Below are 23,187 nucleotides of genomic sequence, written 5' to 3'. Positions count from 1 at the left end.
CATTACAGATGATTGTGAGCCATCATGTGGTTGCTGGGATTTGAACTCAGGACCTCTGGAAGAGCAGTCAGTACTCTTAAACACTGAGCCATCTCTCCAGCCCTGGGATTGTTTTTTCTAGTTCTGTGAAAAATACTTGGAATTTTGATACTGATTACATTGAGCCCAGAAGCTGTTTTTCACAACATTAATTCTGCCAATCCATGAGCATGTGAGATATTTGCATCTTCTAGTATCTCCTTTGATTTTTAAAAGTATTTTAAGATTTTAGTTGTAGTTGTCTTTTGACTCCATTAGCTTAAATTCTTTCTTAGTGTGTGTGTGTGTTTGTGTGTGGGGGGGGTGGGTGTGGGTGTGTGTAAAGCCAAAGGTTGATGTGAAGGTCTTTCTCACTCACTCACCACCCTATCTTCTTCTTCTTTTTGTTTTTTATTAACTTGAGTATTTCTTATTTACATTTTGAATGTTATTCCCTTTCCCAGTTTCCAGGCAAACATCCCCCTAATCCCTCCCCCTCCCCTTCTTTATGGGTGTTCCCCTCCCCACCCTCCCCCCATTGCCGACCTCCCCCCGAAAATCACGTTCACTGGGGGTTTAGTCTTAGCAGGACCAAGGGCTTCCCCTTCCACTGGTGATCTTACTAGGATATTCATTGCTACCTATGAGGTCAGAGCCCAGGATCAGTCCATATATAGTCTTTGGGTAGTGGCTTAGTCCCTGGAAGCTCTGGTTGCTTGGCATTGTTGTTCATATGGGGTCTCGAGCCCCTTCAAGCTCTTCCAGTTCTTTCTCTGATTCCTTCAACGGGGGTCCTATTCTCAGTTCAGTGGTTTGCTGCTGGCATTTGCCTCTGTATTTGCTGTATTCTGGCTGTGTCTCTCAGAAGAGATCTACATCAGGCTCCTGTCGGTCTGCATTTCTTTGCTTCATCCATATTGTCTAATTGGGTGGCTGTATACGTATGGGCCACATGTGGGGCAGGCTCTGAATGGGTGTTCCTTCTGTGTCTGTTTTAATCTTTGCCTCTCTCTTCCCTGCCAAGGGTATTATTGTTCCCCTTTTAAAGAAGGAGTGAAGAATTCACATTTTGATCATCCGTCTTGAGTTTCATGTGTTCTATGCATCTAGGGCAATTTAAGCATTTGGGCTAATAGCCACATATCAATGAGTGCACACCATGTGTGTTTTTCTGTGATTGGGTTACCTCACTCAGGATGATATTTTCCAGTTCCAACCATTTGCCTATGAATTTCATAAAGTTGTTGTTTTTGATAGCTGAGTAATATTCCATTGTGTAGATGTACCACATTTTCTTATCCATTCCTCTGTTGAAGGGCATCTGGGTTCTTTCCAGCTTCTGGCTATTATAAATAAGGCTGCTATGAACATAGTGGAGCACGTGTCTTTTTTATATGTTGGGGCATCTTTTGGGTATATGCCCAAGAGAGGTATAGCTGGGTCCTCAGGTAGTTCAATGTCCAATTTTCTGAGGAACCTCCAGACTGATTTCCAGAATGGTTGTACCAGTCTGCAACCCCACCAACAATGGAGGAGTGTTCCTCTTTCTCCACATCCTCGCCAGCATTTGCTGTCACCTGAGTTTTTGATCTTAGCCATTCTCACTGGTGTAAGGTGAAATCTCAGGGTTGTTTTGATTTGTATTTCCCTTATGACTAAAGATGTTGAACACTTCTTTAGGTGTTTCTCAGCCATTTGGCATTCCTCAGCTGTGAATTCTTTGTTTAGCTCTGAACCCCATTTTTTAATAAGGTTGTTAGTCTCCCTGCGGTCTAACTTCTTGAGTTCTTTGTATATTTTGGATATAAGGCCTCTATCTGTTGTAGGATTGGTAAAGATCTTTTCCCAACCTGTTGGTTGCTGTTTTGTCCTAACCACAGTGTCCTTTGCCTTACAGAAGCTTTGCAGTTTTATGAGATCCCATTTGTCGATTCTTGATCTTAGAGCACAAGCCATTGGTGTTTTGTTCAGGAAATTTTTTCCAGTGCCCATGTGTTCCAGATGCTTCCCTAGTTTTTCTTCTATTAGTTTTAGTGCATCTGGTTTGATGTGGAGGTCCTTGATCCACATGGACTTAAGCTTTGTACAGGGTGATAAGCATGGATCGATCTGCATTCTTCTACATGTTGACCTCCAGTTGAACCAGCACCATTTGCTGAAAATGCTATCTTTTTTCCATTGGATGGTTTTGGCTCCTTTGTCAAAAATCAAGTGACCATAGGTGTGTGGGTTCATTTCTGGGTCTTCAATTCTATTCCATTGGTCTATCTGTCTGTCTCTGTACCAATACCATGCAGTTTCTATCACTATTGCTCTGTAATACTGCTTGAGTTCAGGGATAGTGATTCCCCCTGAAGTCCTTTTATTGTTGAGGAAGTTTTAGCTATCCTGGATCTTTTGTTATTCCAGATGAATTTGGAAATTGTTCTGTCTAACTCTCTGAAGAATTGGATTGGTATTTTGATGGGGATGGCATTGAATCTGTAGATCGGTTTTGGTAAAATGGCCATTTTTACTATAATAATCCTGCGAATCCATGAGCATGGGAGATCTTTCCATCTTCTGAGGTCTTCTTCAATTTCTTTCCTCAGTGTCTTGAAGTTCTTATTCTACAGATCTTTTACTTGCTTGGTTAAAGTCACACCGAGGTACTTTATATTATTTGGGTCTATTATGAAGGGTGTCATTTCCCTAAATTCTTTCTCGGCTTGTTTCTCTTTTGTGTAGAGGAAGGCTACTGATTTATTTGAGTTAATTTTATACCCAGCCACTTTGCTGAAGTTGTTTATCAGCTTTAGTAGTTCTCTGGTGGAACTTTTGGGATCACTTAAATATACTATCATATCATCTGCAAATAGTGATATTTTGACTTCTTCTTTTCCTCCTTTTGTTGTCTGATTGCTCTGGCTAGAACTTCAAGAATTATATTGAATAAGTAGGGAGAGAGTGGGCAGCCTTGTCCAGTCCCTGATTTTAGTGGGATTGCTTCAAGTTTCTCTCCATTTAGTTTAATGTTAGCAACTGGTTTGCTGTATATGGCTTTTACTATGTTTAGGTATGGGCCTTGAATTCCTATTCTTTCCAGGACTTTTATCATGAAGGGGTGTTGAATTTTGTCAAATGCTTTCTCAGCATCTAATGAAATGATCATGTGGTTTTCTTTTTTCAGTTTGTTTATAAAATGGATCATGTTGATGGTATATTAAACCATCCCTGCATGACTGGGATGAAACCTACTTGATCATGGTGGATGATTGTTTTGATGTGCTCTTGGATTTGGTTTGCCAGAATTTTATTGAGTATTTTTGCATTGATATTCATAAGGGAAATAGGTCTGAAGTTCTCTTTCTTGGTTGGGTCTTTGTGTGGTTTAGGTATAAGAGTAATTGTGACCTCATAGAAGGAATTCGGTAGTGCTCCATCTGTTTCAATTTTGTGGAATAGTTTGGATAGTATTGGTATGAGGTCTTCTATGAAGGTCTGATAGAATTCTGCACTAAATCCATCTGGACCTGGGCTCTTTTTGGTTGGGAGACCTTTAATGACTGCTTCTATTTCCTTAGGAGTTATGGGGTTGTTTAACTGGTTCATCTGTTCCTGATTTAACTTCAGTACCTGGTATCTGTCTAGGCAATTGTCCATTTCCTGCAGATTTTTAGGTTTTGTTGAATATAGGCTTTTATAGTAAGATCTGATGAGTTTTTGAATTTCCTCTGAATCTGTAGTTTTGTCTCCCTTTTCATGTCTGATTTTGTTAATTTGGACACACTCTCTGAGTCCTCTCATTAGTCTGGCTAAGGGATTATCTATCTTGTTGATTTTCTCAAAGAACCAACTTTTGGTTCTGTTGACTCTTTCTATGGTCCTTTTTGTTTCTACTTGGCTGATTTCAGCTCTGAGTTTGATTATTTCCTGCCTTCTACTCTGCCTGGGTGTATTTGCTTCTTTTTGTTCTAGAGCTTTTAGGTGTGCTGTTAAGCTGGTGACATATGCTCTCTCCTGTTTCTTTCTGCAGGCACTCAGAGCTATGAGTTTTCCTCTGAGCACAGCTTTCATTGTGTCCCATAAGTTTGGGTATGTTGTACCTTCATTTTCATTAAATTCTAAGAAGTCTTTAATTTCTTTCTTTATTTCTTCCTTGACCAGGTTATCATTGAGTAGAGCATTGTTCAACTTTCATGTATATGTGGGCATTCTTCCCTTATTGTTATTGAAGACCAGCTTTAGGCCGTGGTGGTCTGATAGCACGAATGGGATTATTTCTATATTTCTGTAACTGTTGAGGCCCGTTTTTTGACCAATTATATGATCAATTTTGGAGAAAGTACCATGAGGAGCAGAGAAGAAGGTATATCCTTATTTTATTTAATATTTTGATTTATTTTTACATCTTTTTTTTTATTAACTTGAGTATTTCTTATATACATTTCGAGTGTTATTCCCTTTCCCGGTTTCCGGGCAAACATCCCCCTCCCCCCTCCCCTTCCTTATGGGTGTTCCACTCCCAACCCTCCCCCCATTGCCGCCCTCCCCCCATAGACTAGTTCACTGGGGGTTCAGTCTTAGCAGGACCCAGGGCTTCCCCTTCCACTGGTGCTCTTACTAGGATATTCATTGCTACCTATGGGGTCAGAGTCCAGGGTCAGTCCATGTATAGTCTTTAGGTAGTGGCTTAGTCCCTGGAAGCTCTGGTTGCTTGGCATTGTTGTACTTTTGGGGTCTCGAGCCCCTTCAAGCTCTTCCAGTTCTTTCTCTGATTCCTTCAATAGGGGACCTATTCTCAGTTCAGTGGTTTGCTGCTGGCATTCGCCTCTGTATTTGCTGTATTCTGGCTGTGTCTCTCAGGAGCGATCTACATCCGGCTCCTGTCGGTCTGCACTTCTTTGCTTCATCCATCTTGTCTAATTGGGGGGCTGTATATGTATGGGCCACATGTGGGGCAGGCTCTGAATGGGTGTTCCTTCAGTCTCTGTTTTAATCTTTGCCTCTCCCTTCCCTGCCAAGGGTATTCTTTTTCCTCATTTAAAGAAGGAGTGAAGCATTCACATTTTGATCATCCGTCTTGAGTTTCGTTTGTTCTAGGGATCTAGGGTAATTCAAGCATTTGGGCTAATAGCCACTTATCAATGAGTGCATACCATGTATGTCTTTCTGTGATTGGGTTAGCTCACTCAGGATGATATTTTCCAGTTCCAACCATTTGCCTACGAATTTCATAAACTCGTTGTTTTTGATAGCTGAGTAATATTCCATTGTGTAGATGTACCACATTTTCTGTATCCATTCCTCTGTTGAAGGGCATCTGGGTTCTTTCCATTTTCTGGCTATTATAAATAAGGCTGCTATGAACATAGTGGAGCACGTGTCTCTTTTATATGTTGAGGCATCTTTTGGGTATATGCCCAAGAGAGGTATAGCTGGATCCTCAGGCAGTTCAATGTCCAATTTTCTGAGGAACCTCCAGACTGATTTCCAGAATGGTTTTACCCGTCTGCAATCCCACCAACAATGGAGGAGTGTTCCTCTTTCTCCACATCCTCGCCAGCATCTGCTGTCACCTGAGTTTTTGATCTTAGCCAATCACACTGGTGTGAGGTGAAACCTCAGGGTTGTTTTGATTTGCATTTCCCTTATGACTAAAGATGTTGAACATTTCTTTAGGTGTTTCTCAGCCATTCGGCATTCCTCAGCTGTGAATTCTTTGTTTAGCTCTGAAACCCATTTTTTAATAGGGTTATTTGTTTCCCTGCGGTCTAACTTCTTGAGTTCTTTGTATATTTTGGATATAAGGCCTCTGTCTGTTGTAGGATTGGTAAAGATCTTTTCCCAATCTGTTGGTTGCCGTTTTGTCCTAACCACAGTGTCCTTTGCCTTACAGAAGCTTTGCAGTTTTATGAGATCCCATTTGTCGATTCTTGATCTTAGAGCATAAGCCATTGGTGTTTTGTTCAAGAAATTTTTTCCAGTGCCCATGTGTTCCAGATGCTTCCCTAGTTTTTCTTCTATTAGTTTGAGTGTGTCTGGTTTGATGTGGAGGTCCTTGATCCACTTGGACTTAAGCTTTGTACAGGGTGATAAGCATGGATCGATCTGCATTCTTCTACATGTTGACCTCCAGTTGAACCAGCACCATTTGCTGAAAATGCTATCTTTTTTCCATTGGATGGTTTTGGCTCCTTTGTCAAAAATCAAGTGACCATAGGTGTGTGGGTTCATTTCTGGGTCTACATTTCTATTCCATTGGTCTATCTGTCTGTCTCTGTACCAATACCATGCAGTTTTTATCACTATTGCTCTGTAATACTGCTTGAGTTCAGGGATAGTGATTCCCCCTGAAGTCCTTTTATTGTTGAGGATAGCTTTAGCTATCCTGGGTTTTTTGTTATTCCAGATGAATTTGCAAATTTTTCTGTCTAACTCTTTGAAGAATTGGATTGGTATTTTGATGGGGATTGCATTGAATCTGTAGATTGCTTTTGGTAAAATGGCCATTTTTACTATATTAATCCTGCCAATCCATGAGCATGGGAGATCTTTCCATCTTCTGAGGTCTTCTTCAATTTCTTTCCTCAGTGTCTTGAAGTTCTTATTGTACAGATCTTTTACTTGCTTGGTTAAAGTCACACCGAGGTACTTTATATTATTTGGGTCTATTATGAAGGGTGTCGTTTCCCTAATTTCTTTCTTGGCTTGTTTCTCTTTTGTATAGAGGAAGGCAACTGATTTATTTGAGTTAATTTTATACCCAGCCACTTTGCTGAAGTTGTTTATCAGCTTTAGTAGTTCTCTGGTGGAACTTTTGGGATCACTTAAATATACTATCATGTCATCTGCAAATAGTGATGTTTTGACCTCTTCTTTTCCGATCTGTATTCCTTTGATCTACTTTTGTTGTCTGATTGCTCTGGCTAGAACTTCAAGAACTATATTGAATAAGTAGGGAGAGAGTGGGCAGCCTTGTCTAGTCCCTGATTTTAGTGGGATTGCTTCAAGTTTTTCTCCATTTAGTTTAATGTTAGCAACTGGTTTGCTGTATATGGCTTTTACTATGTTTAGGTATGGGCCTTGAATTCCTATTCTTTCCAGGACTTTTATCATGAAGGGGTGTTGAATTTTGTCAAATGCTTTCTCAGCATCTAATGAAATGATCATGTGGTTCTGTTCTTTCAGTTTGTTTATATAATGGATCACGTTGATGGTTTTCCGTATATTAAACCATCCCTGCATGCCTGGGATGAAGCCTACTTGATCATGGTGGATGATTGTTTTGATGTGCTCTTGAATTCGGTTTGCCAGAATTTTATTGAGTATTTTTGCGTCGATATTCATAAGGGAAATTGGTCTGAAGTTCTCTTTCTTTGTTGTGTCTTTGTGTGGTTTAGGTATAAGAGTAATTGTGGCTTCGTAGAAGGAATTCGGTAGGGCTCCATCTGTTTCAATTTTGTGGAGTAGTTTGGATAATATTGGTATGAGGTCTTCTATGAATGTTTGATAGAACTCTGCACTAAACCCGTCTGGACCTGGGCTCTTTTTGGTTGGGAGACCTTTAATGACTGCTTCTATTTCCTTAGGAGTTATGGGGTTGTTTAACTGGTTTATCTGTTCCTGATTTAACTTCAGTACCTGGTATCTGTCTAGGAAATTGTCCATTTCCTGAAGATTTTCAAGTTTTGTTGAATATAGGTTTTTATAGTAAGATCTGATGATTTTTTGAATTTCCTCCGAATCTGTAGTTATGTCTCCCTTTTCATTTCTGATTTTGTTAATTTGGACACACTCTCTGTGTCCTCTCGTTAGTCTGGCTAAGGGTTTATCTATCTTGTTGATTTTCTCAAAGAACCAACTTTTGGTTCTGTTGATTCTTTCTATGGTCCTTTTTCTTTCTACTTGGTTGATTTCAGCTCTGAGTTTGATTATTTCCTGCCTTCTACTCCTCCTGGGTGTATTTGCTTCTTTTTGTTCTAGAGCTTTTAGGTGTGCTGTCAAGCTGCTGACATATGCTCTTTCCTGTTTCTTTCTGCAGGCACTCAGCGCTATGAGTTTTCCTCTTAGCACAGCTTTCATTGTGTCCCATAAGTTTGAGTATGTTGTATCTTCATTTTCATTAAATTCTAAAAAGTTTTTAATTTCTTTCTTTATTTCTTCCTTGACCAGGTTATCATTGAGTAGAGCACTGTTCAATTTCCACGTATATGTGGGCATTCTTCCCTTATTGTTATTGAAGACCAGTTTTAGGCTGTGGTGGTCCGATAGCTCGCGTGGGATTATGTCTATCTTTCTGTACCTGTTGAGGCCCGTTTTTTGACCAATTATATGGTCAATTTTGGAGAAAGTACCATGAGGAGCTGTGAAGAAGGTATATCCTTTTGTTTTAGGATAGAATGTTCTACAAATATCCGTTAAGTCCATTTGGCTCATGACTTCTCTTAGTCTGTCGACATCACTGTTTAATTTCTGTTTCCATGATCTGTCCATTGATGAGAGTGGGGTGTTGAAATCTCCCACTATTATTGTGTGAGGTGCAATGTGTGTTTTGAGCTTTAGTAAGGTTTCTTTTACGTATGTAGGTGCCCTTGTATTTGGGGCATAGATATTTAGGATTGAGAGTTCATCTTGGTGGATTTTTCCTTTGATGAATATGAAGTGTCCTTCCTTATCTTTTTTGATGACGTTTAGTTGGAAATTGATTTTATTTGATATTAGAATGGCTACTCCAGCTTGCTTCTTCTGACCATTTGCTTGGAAAGTTGTTTTCCAGCCTTTCACTCTGAGGTAGTGTCTGTCTTTGTGTCTGAGGTGTGTTTCCTGTAGGCAGCAGAATGCAGGGTCCTCGTTGCATATCCAGTTTGTTAATCTATGTCTTTTTATTGGGGAGTTGAGGCCATTGATATTGAGAGATATTAAGGAATAGTGATTATTGTTTCCCTTTATATTCATATTTGGATGTAAGGTTATGTTTGTGTGCTTTCATTCTCTTTGTTTTGTTGCCAAGACGATTAGTTTCTTGCTTCTTCTAGGGTATAGCTTGCCTCCTTATGTTGGGCTGTACCATTTATTATCCTTTGTAGTGCTGGATTTGTAGAAAGATATTGTGTAAATTTGGTTTTGTCATGGAATATCTTGGTTTCTCCATCAATGTTAATTGAGAGTTTTGCTGGATACAGTAACCTGGGCTGGCATTTGTGTTCTCTTAGGGTCTGTATGACATCAGTCCAGGATCTTCTGGCCTTCGTAGTTTCTGGCGAGAAGTCTGGTGTGATTCTGATAGGTCTCCCTTTATATGTTACTTGACCTTTTTCCCTTACTGCTTTTAATATTCTTTCTTTATTTTGTGCGTTTGGTGTTTTGACAATTATGTGACGGGAGGTGTTTCTTTTCTGGTCCAATCTATTTAGAGTTTTGTAGGCTTCTTGTATGTCTATGGGTATCTCTTTTTTTAGGTTAGGGAAGTTTTCTTCTATGATTTTGTTGAAGATATTTACTGGTCCTTTGAGCTGGGAGTCTTCACTCTCTTCTATACCTATTATCCTTAGGTTTGATCTTCTCATTGAGTCCTGGATTTCCTGTATGTTTTGGACCAGTAGCTTTTTCTGCTTTACATTATCTTTGACAGTTGAGTCAATGATTTCTATGGAATCTTCTGCTCCTGAGATTCTCTCTTCCATCTCTTGTATTCTGTTGGTGAAGCTTGTATCTACAGCTCCTTGTCTCTTCTTTTGGTTTTCTATATCCAGGGTTGTTTCCATGTGTTCTTTCTTGATTGCTTCTATTTCCATTTTTAATTCCTTCAACTGTTTGATTGTGTTTTCCTGGAATTCTTTCAGGGATTTTTGGGATTCCTCTCTGTAGGCTTCTACTTGTTTATTAATGTTTTCCTGTGTTTCCCTAAGTGTGTTCATGTCTTTCTTGAAGTCCTCCAGCATCATGATCAAATATGATTTTGAAACTAGATCTTGCTTTTCTGGTGTGTTTGGATATTCCATGTTTGTTTTGGTGGGAGAATTGGGCTCTGATGATGGCATGTAGTCTTGGTTTCTGTTGCTTGGGTTCCTGCGCTTGACTCTCACCATCAGATTATCTCTAGTGTTACTTTGTTCTGCTATTTCTGACAGTGGCTAGACTGTCCTATAAGCCTGTGTGTCAGGAGTGCTGTAGACCTGTTTTCCTCTCTTTCAGTCAGTTATGGGGACAGAGTGTTCTGCTTTCGTGCGTGTAGTTTTTCCTCTCTACAGGTCTTCAGCTGTTCCTGTGGGCCTGTGTCTTGAGTTCACCAGGCAGCTTTCTTGCAGCAAGGTATATCCTTTTGCTTTAGGATAGAATATTCTATAAATATCCGTTAAGTCCATTTGGCTCATGACTTCTCTTAGTCTGTCGACATCACTGTTTAATTTCTGTTTCCATGATCTGTCCATTGATGAGAGTGGGGTGTTGAAATCTCCTACTATTATTGTGTGAGGTGCAATGTGTGTTTTGAGCTTTAGTAAGGTTTCTTTTACGTATGTAGGTGGCCTTGTATTGGGGCATAGATATTTAGGATTGAGAGTTCATCTTGGTGGATTTTTCCTTTGATGAATATGAAGTGTCCTTCCTTATCTTTTTTGATGACGTTTAGTTGAAAATTGATTTTATTTGATATTAGAATGGCTACACAGCTTGGTTCTTCAGACCATTTGCTTGGAAAGTTGTTTTCCAGCCTTTCACTCTGAGGTAGTGTCTGTCTTTGTCTCTGAGGTGTGTTTCCTTTAGGCAGCAGAATGCAGGGTCCTCATTGCGTATCCAGTTTTTTAATCTATGTCTTTTTATTGGGGAGTTGAGACCATTGATATTGAAAGATGTTAAGGAATAGTGATTATTGCTTCCTGTTATATTCATATTTGGATGTGAGGTTATGTTTGTGTGCTTTCATTCTCTTTGTTTGGTTGCCAAGACGATTAGTTTCTTGCCTTTTCTAGGGTGTAGCTTGCCTCCTTATGTTGGGCTTTACCATTTATTATCCTTTGTAGCGCTGGATTTGTAGAAAGATATTGTGTAAATTTGGTTTTGTCATGGAATATCTTGGTTTCTCCATCTATGTTAATTGAGAGTTTTGCAGGATACAGTAACCTGGGCTGGCATGTGTGTTCTCTTAGGGTCTGTATGACCTCTATCCAGGATCTTCTGGCTTTCATAGTTTCTGGCGAAAAGTCTGGTTTGATTCTGATAGGTTTGCCTTTATATGTTACTTGACCTTTTTCCCTTACTGCTTTTAATATTCTTTCTTTATTTTGTGCATTTTGTGTTTTGACTATTATGTGATGGGAGGTGTTTCTTTTCTGGTCCAATCTATTTAGAATTCTGTAGGCATCTTGTATGCTTATGGGTATCTCTTTCTTTAGGTTAGGAAGGTTTTCTTCTATGATTTTGTTGAAGATATTTACTGGTCCTTTGAGCTTGGAGTCTTCACTCTCTTCTATACCTATTATCCTTAGGTTTGGTCTTCTCATTGAGTCCTGGATTTCCTGTATGTTTTGGACCCGTAGCTTTTTCCACTTTACATTATCTTTGACAGTTGAGTCAATGATTTCTATGGAATCTTCTGCTCCTGAGATTCTCTCTTCTATCTCTTGTATTCTGTTGGTGATGCTTGTGTCTATGGCTCCTTGTCTCTTCCTTTGGTTTTCTATATCCAGGGTTGTTTCCATGTGTTCTTTCTTGACTGCTTCTATTTCCATTTTTAATTTTTTCAACTGTTTGATTGTGTTTTCCTGGAATTCTTTCAGGGATTTTTGTGATTCCTCTCTATAGGCTTCTACTTGTTTATATATGTTTTCCTGCATTTCTCTAAGGGAGTTCTTCATGTCTTTCTTGAAGTCCTCCAGCATCATGATCAAATATGATTTTGAATCTAGGTCTTGCTTTTCTGGTGTATTTGGATATTCAGTGTTTGCTTTGGTGGGAGAATTGGGCTCCGATGATGCCATGTAGCCTTGGTTTCTGTTGCTTGGTTTCCTGCGCTTGCCTCTCGCCATCAGATTATCTCTAGTGTTACTTTGTTCTGCTATTTATGACAGTGGCTAGACTGTCCTATAAGCCTGTGTGTCAGGAGTGCTGTAGACCTGTTTTCCTGTTTTGTTTCAGCCAGTTATGGGAACAGAGTGTTCTGCTTTTGGGCGTGTAGTTTTTCCTATCTACAGTTCTTTGGCTGTTCCTGTGGGCCTGTGCCCTGAGTTCACCAGGCAGGTTGCTTGGAGCAGAAAAGTAGGTCTTACCTGTGGTCCCGATGCTCAAGTTTGCTTGTGGGGTGTTTCTTATGAGCTCTCCATGGGGGCAGCAACCAGGAGGACCTGCGCCGCCCTTTCTGGGAGCCCCCGTGCACCAGAGTCCCAAATGGCATTTGGTGTTTTCCTCTGGAGTCAGAGATGTGGGCAGAGTGTAGTCTCTTCTGGTTTCCCAGGTGTGTCTGCCTCTCTGAATGTTTAGCTCTCCCTCCCACGGGTTTTGGGTGCAGAGAACTGTTTATCCAGTCAGTCCCTTCAGGTTCCGGCTGTATCTCAGGTGCAGGGGACCTGCTGCTCCTGGGCCCTTATCTATGGGAACCCAGAGGCCATATACAGTTTCCTCTTGGGCCAGGGATGTGGGCAGGGGGGGCAGTGTTGGTGGTCTCTTCCGCTCTGCAGTCTCAGGAGTGCCCACCTGTCTGGGCGGTGAGCTCTCTCTCCCATGGGGTTTGGGAGCAGTGAGCTGGAGACAGGGAGCGTGAGATTTACCACCCTATCTTCTTTTTTTTAATTATTATTATTAACTTGAGTATTTCTTATATACATTTCGAGTGTTATTCCCTTTCCCGGTTTCCGGGCAAACATCCCCCTAATCCCTCCCCTTCTTGATGGGTGTTCCCCTCCCCATCCTCCCCCCATTGCCGCCCTCCCCCCAACAGTCTAGTTCACTGGGGGTTCAGTCTTAGCAGGACCCAGGGCTTCCCCTTCCACTTACCACCCTATCTTCTAAGACAAGATCTCTTACTCAATTTAAAGCTCACTAATGCTCTAAGATCAAGAATTGACAAATGGGACCTCATAAAATTGCAAAACTTCTTTAAGTGAAGGGACACTGTCACTAGGACAAAATGTCAACCAACAGATTGAGAAAAGATCTTTACCAGTCCTACATCTGATAGAAGGCTAATAGTTAATATATACAAAGAACTCAAGAAGTTAGACTCCAGAGAGTCAAATAACCCTATTAAAAAATGAGCTAACCAAAGAATTCTCAGCAGAGGGATATCCAGTGACTGAGAAGCACCTAAAGAAATGTTCAACATCCTTAGTCTTCAGGGAAATGCAAATCAAAATAACCCTGAGATTCCACCTCACACCAGTCAGAGTGGCTAAGATCAAAAACTCAGGTGACAAGAGATGCTAGCGAAGATGTGGAGAAAGAGGAACACTTCTCCATTGTTGGTGGGATTGTGGGCTGGTACAACCACTCTGGAAATCAGTCTGGAAGTTCCTCAGAAAATTGGACACAATATTACCTGAGGTCCCAGCTATACCACTCCTGGGCATATTTCCAAAAGATGTTCTAACATACAACAAAGACACATGATCCACTATGTTCATAGCAGCCTTATTTATAATAGCCAGAAGCTGAAAAGAAACCAGATGCCCTTCAACAGAGGAATGGATACAGAAAATGTGGTACATCTACACAATGGAGTACTACTCAGCTATCAAAAACAAAGATTTCATGAAATTCATAGGCCAATGGATGAAACTAGAAAATGTCATCCTGAGTGAGGCAACCCAATCACAAAAAAACACACATGGTATGCATTCACTGATACTTGGATATTAGCCCAAAAGCTCGTATTACCCAATATATATAATCCATAGACCACATAAAGCTCAAGAAGAAGGACAACCAAAGTACAGATGCTTCAATCCTTCTTAAAAGGGAGAATAAAAATATTCATAGGAGGATATATGGAGACAAAGTTTGGAGTAGAGATTGAAGGAATGGCCATCCAGAGCCTGCCACACCTGGGGATCCAGCCCATATATATACAGCCACCAAATCTAGACAATATTGATGATGTCAAGAAGTGAATGTTGACAGGAGCCTGATATAGCTGTCTCCTGAGAGGTTCTGCCAAAGCATGACAAATGCAGAAGCAAATGCTAGCAGCAAACCATTGAACTGAGAATGGGGTCCCTGTTGGAGGAATTAGAGAAAGGATTGAAGGAGTTGAAGGGGTTTGCCACCCCATAAGGACAGCAATACCAACCAACCAGAGCTCCCAGGGGCTAAACCACCATCCAGAGAGTACACATGGACAGACCTATGGCTCCAGTTGCATATGTAGCAGAGGATGGCCTTGTTGGACACCAATGGGAGGAGAAACCCTTGGTCCTGCCAAGGCTAGACCCCCCATTGTAGGGGAATGTCAGGGCGGAGAGGCAGGAAAGGGGTTGGTTGGGGAGGGGGAACACCCTCATAGAAGAAGGGAGAGAGAGGATGGGATGGGGACTTATGGATGGGAAACCAGGAAAGGGAATAACATTTGAAATGTAAATAAAGAAATATCCAATAAAAGCATTTTTAGTTTAAAAAAAACAGAAAGTAGTATTAAATCCAGTTTTAACCAAAAGTGAAAAAAAAAAAACCACTAACACTCACTGATTTGGCAAGGCTGCCTGACCCATGAGTTCTAGGGACCTACCAGGTTCTACCTCCCAGCCCTGGGATTACAGATGAATGTGGGGGTATCTGGATTTTTATGTGTGAGATGGGGGTCTAAATTCAGGTCCTTATTCTTGTGCAAAAAGCAGTTTACTGACAGAGCTGTCTTCCCAGCCCCTATTTCTAAATATTTTTAAAGCCCTTGTGACTGGGTTCTCCCACCCCTTCTTCCACCCCAATTTCTCTCTTGGTAAATTTGCTATTGGTCTGTAGAAAAACTACAGATTTTGGTATGTTGATTTTGTATCCCATCACTCTGTTGAAAGTGTATTTCGGATCCAAGGGTTTTCTGATGGAGTCAGTGGAGTCTTTTAACTATATCATCTGCAAACAGACACTGCTTTCTCCCTTTCCTGTTTGCATCCCTTTCCTTCCTTCTCCTGTTACTGATCTAATACTTACTGTACTAGAATACTAATACTGGTGATCTCCTTGCTTCCTTCCTGGCTTTAGAAAAAAAGCTTGTTATCCTTTTACTGGTGTGTGTGTGTGTGTGTGTGTGTGTGTGTGTGTGTGTGTGTGTGTGTCTGTACATGTGTGAGGGCAGGGGTTGTCTCTAGATGTGTCTGTGTTATGCTGTGTATGCGTGTGTGTATGTGAGCATGCTTTTGTGTTTGTGTGTGTGTGTGTGTGTGTGTGTGTGTGTGTGTGTGATGTAGCTATTATTAAATTAAAGTGTGTTTCTGCTCATCCTGGTGACTTCAGTGATTTGATTACAAAAGGATGTTGAACCTTCTCCAAGGCCCTTTTCTGTGTCTGTTGAGATGACCATTGATCTCTTTCCTTAGTTCTATTTGCATGTTGTATTATATTTACTGATTCACTCATGTTGAGCCAACATTGAATCTGTGAGATGAGATCAGCTTGGTCATTCTGTATGATTTTTTTCATTTAAATTTTTTGTTTTTAAATTATATATATATGTGTGTGTGTGTATATATATATATATATATATATATATGCTTGATTTCTACCTAATTTCTACTCCACTCTATCACCCCTCAAATTGCTCTCATGTTCACAACTCCCTCTCTAAAATTCATGATCTTTTCATCTTTAATTCTTATTGTCACATGTATGTACAAATCATGTGTACACACATGTACACACACACACACACACACACACACACACACACACACTATTGAGTCCATTTAGCATTGTGCCTATAGTGGTTTGGGTAAACTATGAGGGTGCTTATCCCTGGAGAAAAATTCTCCCACTCTCAGCAGCCATTCATTGACTATAGAGCTCTTCATCTAAGGATGAGGAAATTTCCTCATCTGCATTGTCATGTCAACTCGTCTTGTCACTGTGCATGCCTTTTTAAGCAACCATATTTTCCATGGTGTCTAGAAGACACGACTAACTCACAGAAGAGATCCTGTTCTCCAGGTCTCATAATCTTTTGTCTCCCTCTCCCATGACTTTTCCTGAGCATTAGGTGTAGGGGTTGCTTTGCAGATAACTTGGGGCTGGGCACCTATAGTCACTTATCGTCTACATTTTGACCAGTTGTGGTTCTCCATAATAGTGTCCATCTGCTGGAAAATACATTTTTTATGAAGAATGACAGCTATACCTATTGATGAGCATAAGGATTATATATAGTATTAGAATGCAGTTAGAAATTATACTGAGGGCTGGGCATGGTGGCACATGTCTTTAATCCCAACACTCATGAGGCAAAAGCTGACAGAGCTCTGTAGTTTTGAGGCCAGCCTTTTCTATATAGTGAGTACAAGGCCAGCCAGGGCAGCATAACAAGAGCTTTTTTCAAAAAACAAACAAACAATGTATATACCAGTAATAAGTCCTTCTCTTGAGTCTATGACCTTTCCCACAGTGATCTGGCTAGGTTTACAATGAAGACATGAATACCCTCCTATTGAGCAGGCTTTAAATTCAATTATTCACCCCAGGGTTAAAAACAAATAAGCAAACCAAAAAAAATGCACCATTTAACTAAACAATGAGATTGTGCAGTGTCTACAGATTGAGATGCTTGACGTTGTTAAGATGGTGATATATAGAACCAGTGAAACTGCTATCAAAATTACAATGGCTTTTGTTAAATGGAGAAGTCAATTTTTAAATTTATGAAAATGTTTAGAAATCCCAATAGCAAAATAATATTGAAAAAGATCAAAGTTGGAGGATTCACAGTCGCTAATTTCAAAATACAAAACAATACAACAATATGGGAATAATCAAAACTGTGCAGTACTGGCATAAAAATAGAAAGAAACTGGAAGTGAACTTTGAGGTCAGAAATAAGCTGACATATTCATGATTCACCGGCTTTTGGCAAGGATGCTAATGTCATTTAGTGGAGGAAGAAGTCTGTATTTTCGACAAACATTAGGAAAATTAGATCTCCATCCACATGCACAAAGGATGAAGTTCAACACCTATGCAGCATGATATATGTCACAATGAACTGGTCATGGATCGATGAATTAAATATAAGACTGAAAACAATAAATCCTTAAAATGTGGAAGTCAATATTCATGACCTTGAATTTCACAATGGATTCTCAGTTACAATGCCAAAGTCACAAGCAGAAAGAAAAACTGGACTTTATAAAATCTTAAAAAAAGCTTTTGTGCATCAGAACTACTACCCAAAAGTAAAAAGGCAGCCTAAGGAAGGGAAAACAATATCTGCACCTCACACATCTCATAAGATGCGAACAACTACAGTGCATGAAAATGAGGAACACTGAATTTAAAATAGAGAAAGGTCTCCAATAAGTTTATCTACCCGAAATTTAAAAGACACACTCACTCATGTTTGTGTAAGATTACATTTATTTTTTTCCTGTGTATGTATGTAAGTATATGTGTGTCCTGGAATACATGTGAAGGTCAGAGGATACCTTGTGGGAGTGGGTTCTCTTCTTTGATTGTGTGGGTTCTGGGCTCAAACTCAGATTGTCAGACTTTGAAGCTGACCCATCTCACTGGCCCCTAAACAAGATTTTAAAGGACAAGTTTCTATAGCCTCTATTAGAACAGAGAGAGAGAGAGAGAGAGAGAGAGAGAGAGAGAGAGAGAGAGCGCTAAAACTATTCAAGTGTTTAAAAAACTCATTTCTTGCCATCTAGAAAATTCCCATTTAAGATACCCACACTTCATTACATCTTTGGAAGAAATTAGCATTAAGCATCTATTTCAAGAAGAGTTTAGAAGAGGCATAGGCTTGGTTGTCTACAGTAGACTCAACCATAGAGCCAGTAGGTTTTGACATGGTGTCTTAGGCAAATACGCAGTCCCTCTATATATTACAAACTAATAAAAGCTAACCCTAGCGAATTTAAAAGAAAAAAAGATACCCACATATCTTAACCTAAATTACCTATTAAATAGTACAGAACTGAATAAGATCATTCTAGTCCTTAGTAAGCACTCAATAAAAGCCAAGTATCACCAAGAATAACTGAGAAATAAAGTAAATTTTATTCAAGGATGTTACGATCAATAATGACAATAATAGTGTAGCAATGCTTCCCCGTGAGGTTTCAGAGTCATTGGAAGTAGTCTCTACAAAATCCTTGTGGTAGAGGGCCATAGCATGATTCTATCTATGCAGAAACAGAGATTCACAAAACAAAGATGACTTACCAATGAAATGCAAATAGCAGGCAATACAACCAGGCACTGGGCCATGGCTTTTCTTTTTTTAAAGGTTTATTTATTTTTATTTATATGAGCACACTGCAACTGTCTTCAGACACACACCAGAAGAGTGCACGGGATCCTGTTATAGATGGTTGTGAGCCACCATGTGGTTGCTGGGGAACTGAACTCAGGACGTCTGGAAAAGCAGTTAGTGCTCTTGACCGCTGAGCCATCTCTCATCTCAGTCATGGCTTTTCAATGCTGGCTGCCAACCTTGCAACGGCCCAGCCCTTTTCTCAGAGCCCCCATCACCTCCCTGTTTCTCAAGCTATAAATGAGGGGGTTGAGCATGGGAGTAAGAACTGTGTAGAAGATTGAGACAACTTTGTCATGGCTAGGAGCTCGATATCGTCTTGGCCTCAGATAGATGAACATGGCTGCCCCATAGAAGAGAGAGACAGCTGTTAGGTGGGAGGAACAGGTGGCCAGAGCCTTTTTTCGGGAATGAGCAGAGTGCATACGGAGCACAGCCCCCAAAATGCGAGCATAGGAAGTCACGATGATGGAGAAAGGAAGAAGCAGCATAAAGACGCAGCAAGCAAAGAGCAGGGTGTCAAAAAGGGATGTGTCTGCACAGGCCAGCTTCAGTAAAGCTGGCACCTCACAGAAGAAGTGATCTACATACCGCGAGCCACAGTAGGGCAGGCTCATGGCTGCCACCATCTGAATTATTCCATCAAGGATCCCAAAGGCCCAGGAACTTCCAGCAATCTGGAGACAGACCCTTTGGCTCATGAGAATGGGATAGTGAAGTGGGTGGCTAATGGCCACATAGCGATCATAAGCCATGAGTCCTAACAAGAGACCCTCCGATCCCACAAGAGAGACAAAAAATCCAATTTGTATGCCACAACCAGCAAAGGAGATGGACTTCCTGCCAGACAGGAAGTTGACTGCCATCTTTGGCACAATGTTACAGACCAGCATGAGGTCCATGAGGGAGAGCTGACTGAGGAAGAAGTACATGGGGGTGTGAAGACGGGGATCAGTGTAGATGAGGAGGATGAGGAGGACATTCCCACAGAGTGCCACTGTGAAGACTAGCATGACCGCAGAGAAGAGGAGAAAGTCAGTCTGGCTCTGGGAGAAGATGCCTAGGAGGATGAACCCATCTACAGATGATTCGTTCAGCCATATTCCCATGGCTCAGTGATTCACAGTCACCTGAAAATAGATGCAGAGAAGTTCTGAGATGAAGCACCATGCTTTTGCTTCTTAATCCTTCTATTTCAGTCAGATACAGCTTTGTAGTTCACATTTGCTTTGTAACATACAGAACAGTGGACTTTCAAATGCCTCACCCACATGATACAATCTTTGCTAATTCACAGAACTATGTTTTGTGTTTCTATTTGTAGACATTGATACCAAGAACAATAGAATCTATTTTTGGTGAGTCACAGAACTACTGGACAATCCTCCTTCATCCAGAATATCTTGGCTTTACCACACAGCACTGACTTAAAATACCTTGGATCACAATTTAACATTACTGGGTCTATTTTCTATGCAAAGGAGAACTTATATATTGTGAGGAAAGGTAATAAAGATGTAGGGATGGGAGCCTAGAGAAATTGCCCTGTGTCAAAGACCATTTGTGAGGACATGAGTTCTGTTCCAAGAATTGATCTTATTCAATTTACATCTGCCTGTAACTCTGACTCCAAGAGAACCAGTGCCCTGCTCTGGCCTCTAAATGCACCCACACACATGTGGCATACATGCAGATAGACACACATTTATGTATATGACTATATATATATGTATACATATGTATGTATATGTGTGTGTTCATATACACATATATATACATATACACATACATATATACATACACACATGCATATATATACATATATATATATATATATATATGAAATAAAAGCTTGGGATGTTTCTCAGTCTTTTGTTAGTTTGTTAGTTTGTTTTTCAGATAGGGTATTTCCCTAAACCCCATGCTAGACTGAAAACTCACTATGTAGCCAAGATTAGCCTTGACCTCAAGGCAATCTTCCTACCTAGCATTCCTAGTGTTGCATTCCAGGTGTGTGTCTCCACGGCTGGCTTCATTCCTGAACCTTTATTTTACTCAAGCCAAAGGTCTGAGAAGCTTTATTATTCCAATGTTTCTTTCAATCATTCAACCAAAATTCAAGCCATCTGAAAACCTCTTGATTTTTCAAGTCAAGGTTTACATATATATGTAAATATATGCATATATATATAATGAGATTTTATATGTATAGTTTTTCATCATTTCCCCACTTCTGTTACTAAACCCCTTTCACAATAATTCCTGTGAGTCTACTAAAGTGTGAAGTGATTAAAAAAACTCCTACTGAAAGTATATCAATGACTTCCCAAAGTAATCTAATACAAATCAGGTTTTTGCAGGCAAATAAGCAGACACACATGAGCACACACTCACACATCTGCACCCACTAGTGTCTTGAAGCTCACACCATTCACCACTGTTCATTGTGCTTCCTTGAACTTTGTCAAACTGAACATATCTGCATCTTTGGTCTCTCATTCGTCAAAGCCTGTCTCTGAGGCAGGCTCTTTGCCTATGTAGACTCCTATCCCTAAACCACCCTTATCCCTGTTCAAGCACCAGATTCTCTAGAAATAAAAATATATATATTAAAAATTTAACAACTCCAAGGTCCTTCCTTGATCTAACTTTTATTACTTACCTCATTTGACTGCATAAATGCTTCCTATTTTAATGTCTGTATCATTTCATTGGGATATAAATATCATCTATTGTTTGCAGCCACATCCGGACAGCCCCTAGGGGAGCCATTTAGTTCAAAGCATGACCTCAATGAATATGGCTGGCTGAATAATGCACATGAAATACATGATTCGAAATTCCAAGTTCCAAAGGCAGAAATCCCCCTCTTTTGGTTTCAGGGAGCTTGTTTTTGAGCTGAACACAGTGATTTGTTACATGGTTCCTTTCTTGGTGAGAAAATGAGCAATGCTGTAAGAAATAGCCTGTGCTCTTTATAAAGCATAAGGCCTCCTTCACAAGTGGATGGCAGTTGCACCTCTGGGAAGTCCCTGTGCTGGTGTGTTGGTCTCAAGCTAACTCACCCACTGCAAAGGGGGAAAGAAGCATTTACCTAGCTCATTGTACAGAAAGACCCTCGGTAACTCCCTAAATTAGGTTGGGCTACATCAGACCGATGACCAAAAAGCTGCCACATCATCCATTTCTCCACAGAACACAACATGTCTGATGTGTCAGAATATTTGCCCACATATTCTTCCAAAAACAATACCCAGGAATGAGGTTTCCCATAAGAGTGAGTTACTGTCTCCAAAGCCTTAAAGCATCTTCCTAGCTATGTTGGTCTTAATCTCAACCAAGAAAAATAACTTGGGTCTCCCTTAGCACTCACAGAAGTTCCTCTTGTGTGCTGGGAACCTTTTGTCCTACTGATAGAGACATTCAGCCACATAGACTCCCTACCCCTCTTCCTCATCCTAACTCTCTTATACTATGAACTAATAAGCAATATTTCTTTCTCCATCTTTGACGGTTTCCTTTAATTCAATGGGCCAGTTTTCCCTAAGGTGGATAAATGGAACCACTGTTAGTCTCCAGAAGAGCGCCTGTCTCCCCCTTCTCACCTCAGTTGTTAGTTGGTCAGTCTAACTGCCTGAGTCATGTCATTTCAGCCATCTTTGATTCCTTTCCTTCTCCAAGCCCATATCCCAAGCAGCAGAAGCTACTGGCTTCTTATTTGCTCAGACCTTCTCCAAAATACTTCTTGCACTCGAGCCCCTACCCAGTCACACAGTGAACACTGCCCTCAGATGATAGCAGTGGCCTCACATTTGACTCGCCACCCAGTGTGCACTTGATTCCCACCCCAGTAAATGGACACATAACTCTGAAGTGAACCTTCCCCTGAAAGAACAAAACCCAGCATGCTCCTGAAAGAAAAGTGAGAATTTCATCGTTGGTCCCTCCATCGCCATCCAGACCTTTCCTTCAGTGCTCCCTGGAATCCTTTTGACTCACCATCCCTGAGGGTTCTCCCCCACCATGAGCTCACCTGTCATGGAGTCTTTAAAGGCACTCATTCTTCCCTCCTCATGGATAAGCTTTTCTTGTTCACTCTGCTCACCTTCTCAGTGATGACTTCCCTGAATACAGAGACATGAAATTCTTCTACCATCCCTCATCACTTTCCTGCTCTGAGTTTTTACAGCAGACAAAAATCACAGCACATGCTGCATTCTATTTGTAGGATGGCGTCTGCTTCCCTAAGTACAACCTATGTTTCCAGCTATAACTGGAGACATTAGGAGACTTCCCAGACTCCTATGACAGTGTTAGCATATGTGATATGATGTCAGTAAACACATGTTGAGGGACTATTTGATATACAAAACAACTCAGGATTTTCCCCCTAGATTTCACATGGATTTTCTTCCTCCTAAGACAAACCTTTAAAAAAAAGTTAGTTTCTTATGTAATGGTTTCCTTTTTTTCTTCCCAGAAGTAGTAAGATAAAAGAAGCCACTTTTCTTTTCATTGTTATTTGGGGAACAAGAGGAGAGATATTACACTAAAAAACTCTTCCTATAAAGAGAAGAAAATAAAAACAACCATTCGAATAGTACCAGACAACCTAAGGCAGAAGATATACTGATAAATATATTGCAATGAAATAAAGCAACAGGCCAGTAATAAGAGCTACCAGGATGAGAAGAATTCTCTTAAGAGAATGACCCTCACTCACCTTTTGATGAGTC

General features: G+C 40.4%; 1 protein-coding gene across 2 annotated transcripts; it reads right to left on the bottom strand.

The window, feature by feature from the left end:
* Positions 1-18,255: 18,255 nt before the first annotated feature.
* On the bottom strand, positions 18,256-22,605 carry Or2v1 (olfactory receptor family 2 subfamily V member 1). 2 transcript variants are annotated; one of them, XM_006246176.4, is made up of 2 exons: positions 22,485-22,605; positions 18,256-19,581 (listed from the first exon to the last, which is right to left on the bottom strand). In XM_006246176.4, the coding sequence occupies exon 2, from the start codon at positions 19,558-19,560 to the stop codon at positions 18,613-18,615; it is 948 nt and encodes a 315-aa protein (XP_006246238.1). In that variant the 5' UTR covers positions 19,561-19,581; positions 22,485-22,605; the 3' UTR covers positions 18,256-18,612. The 2 variants fall into 2 exon arrangements, with proteins under 2 accessions (XP_006246238.1, NP_999999.1); NM_214834.1 differs by lacking the exon at positions 22,485-22,605 and having other exon boundaries at positions 18,613-19,560.
* Positions 22,606-23,187: the final 582 nt, after the last annotated feature.

Source organism: Rattus norvegicus, chromosome 10 (assembly GCF_036323735.1).
Source record: "Rattus norvegicus strain BN/NHsdMcwi chromosome 10, GRCr8, whole genome shotgun sequence".
Lineage (NCBI taxonomy): Eukaryota > Metazoa > Chordata > Mammalia > Rodentia > Muridae > Rattus > Rattus norvegicus.
Note: the sequence above shows the minus strand (reverse complement) of the source record. Positions and strands in the feature narration are given on the sequence as shown.

Excerpts from the sequence above, each read along its gene's own strand:
- Or2v1 (XM_006246176.4), bottom strand. The coding sequence starts at position 19,560 with ATGGGAATATGGCTGAACGAATCATCTGTAGATGGGTTCATCCTCCTA.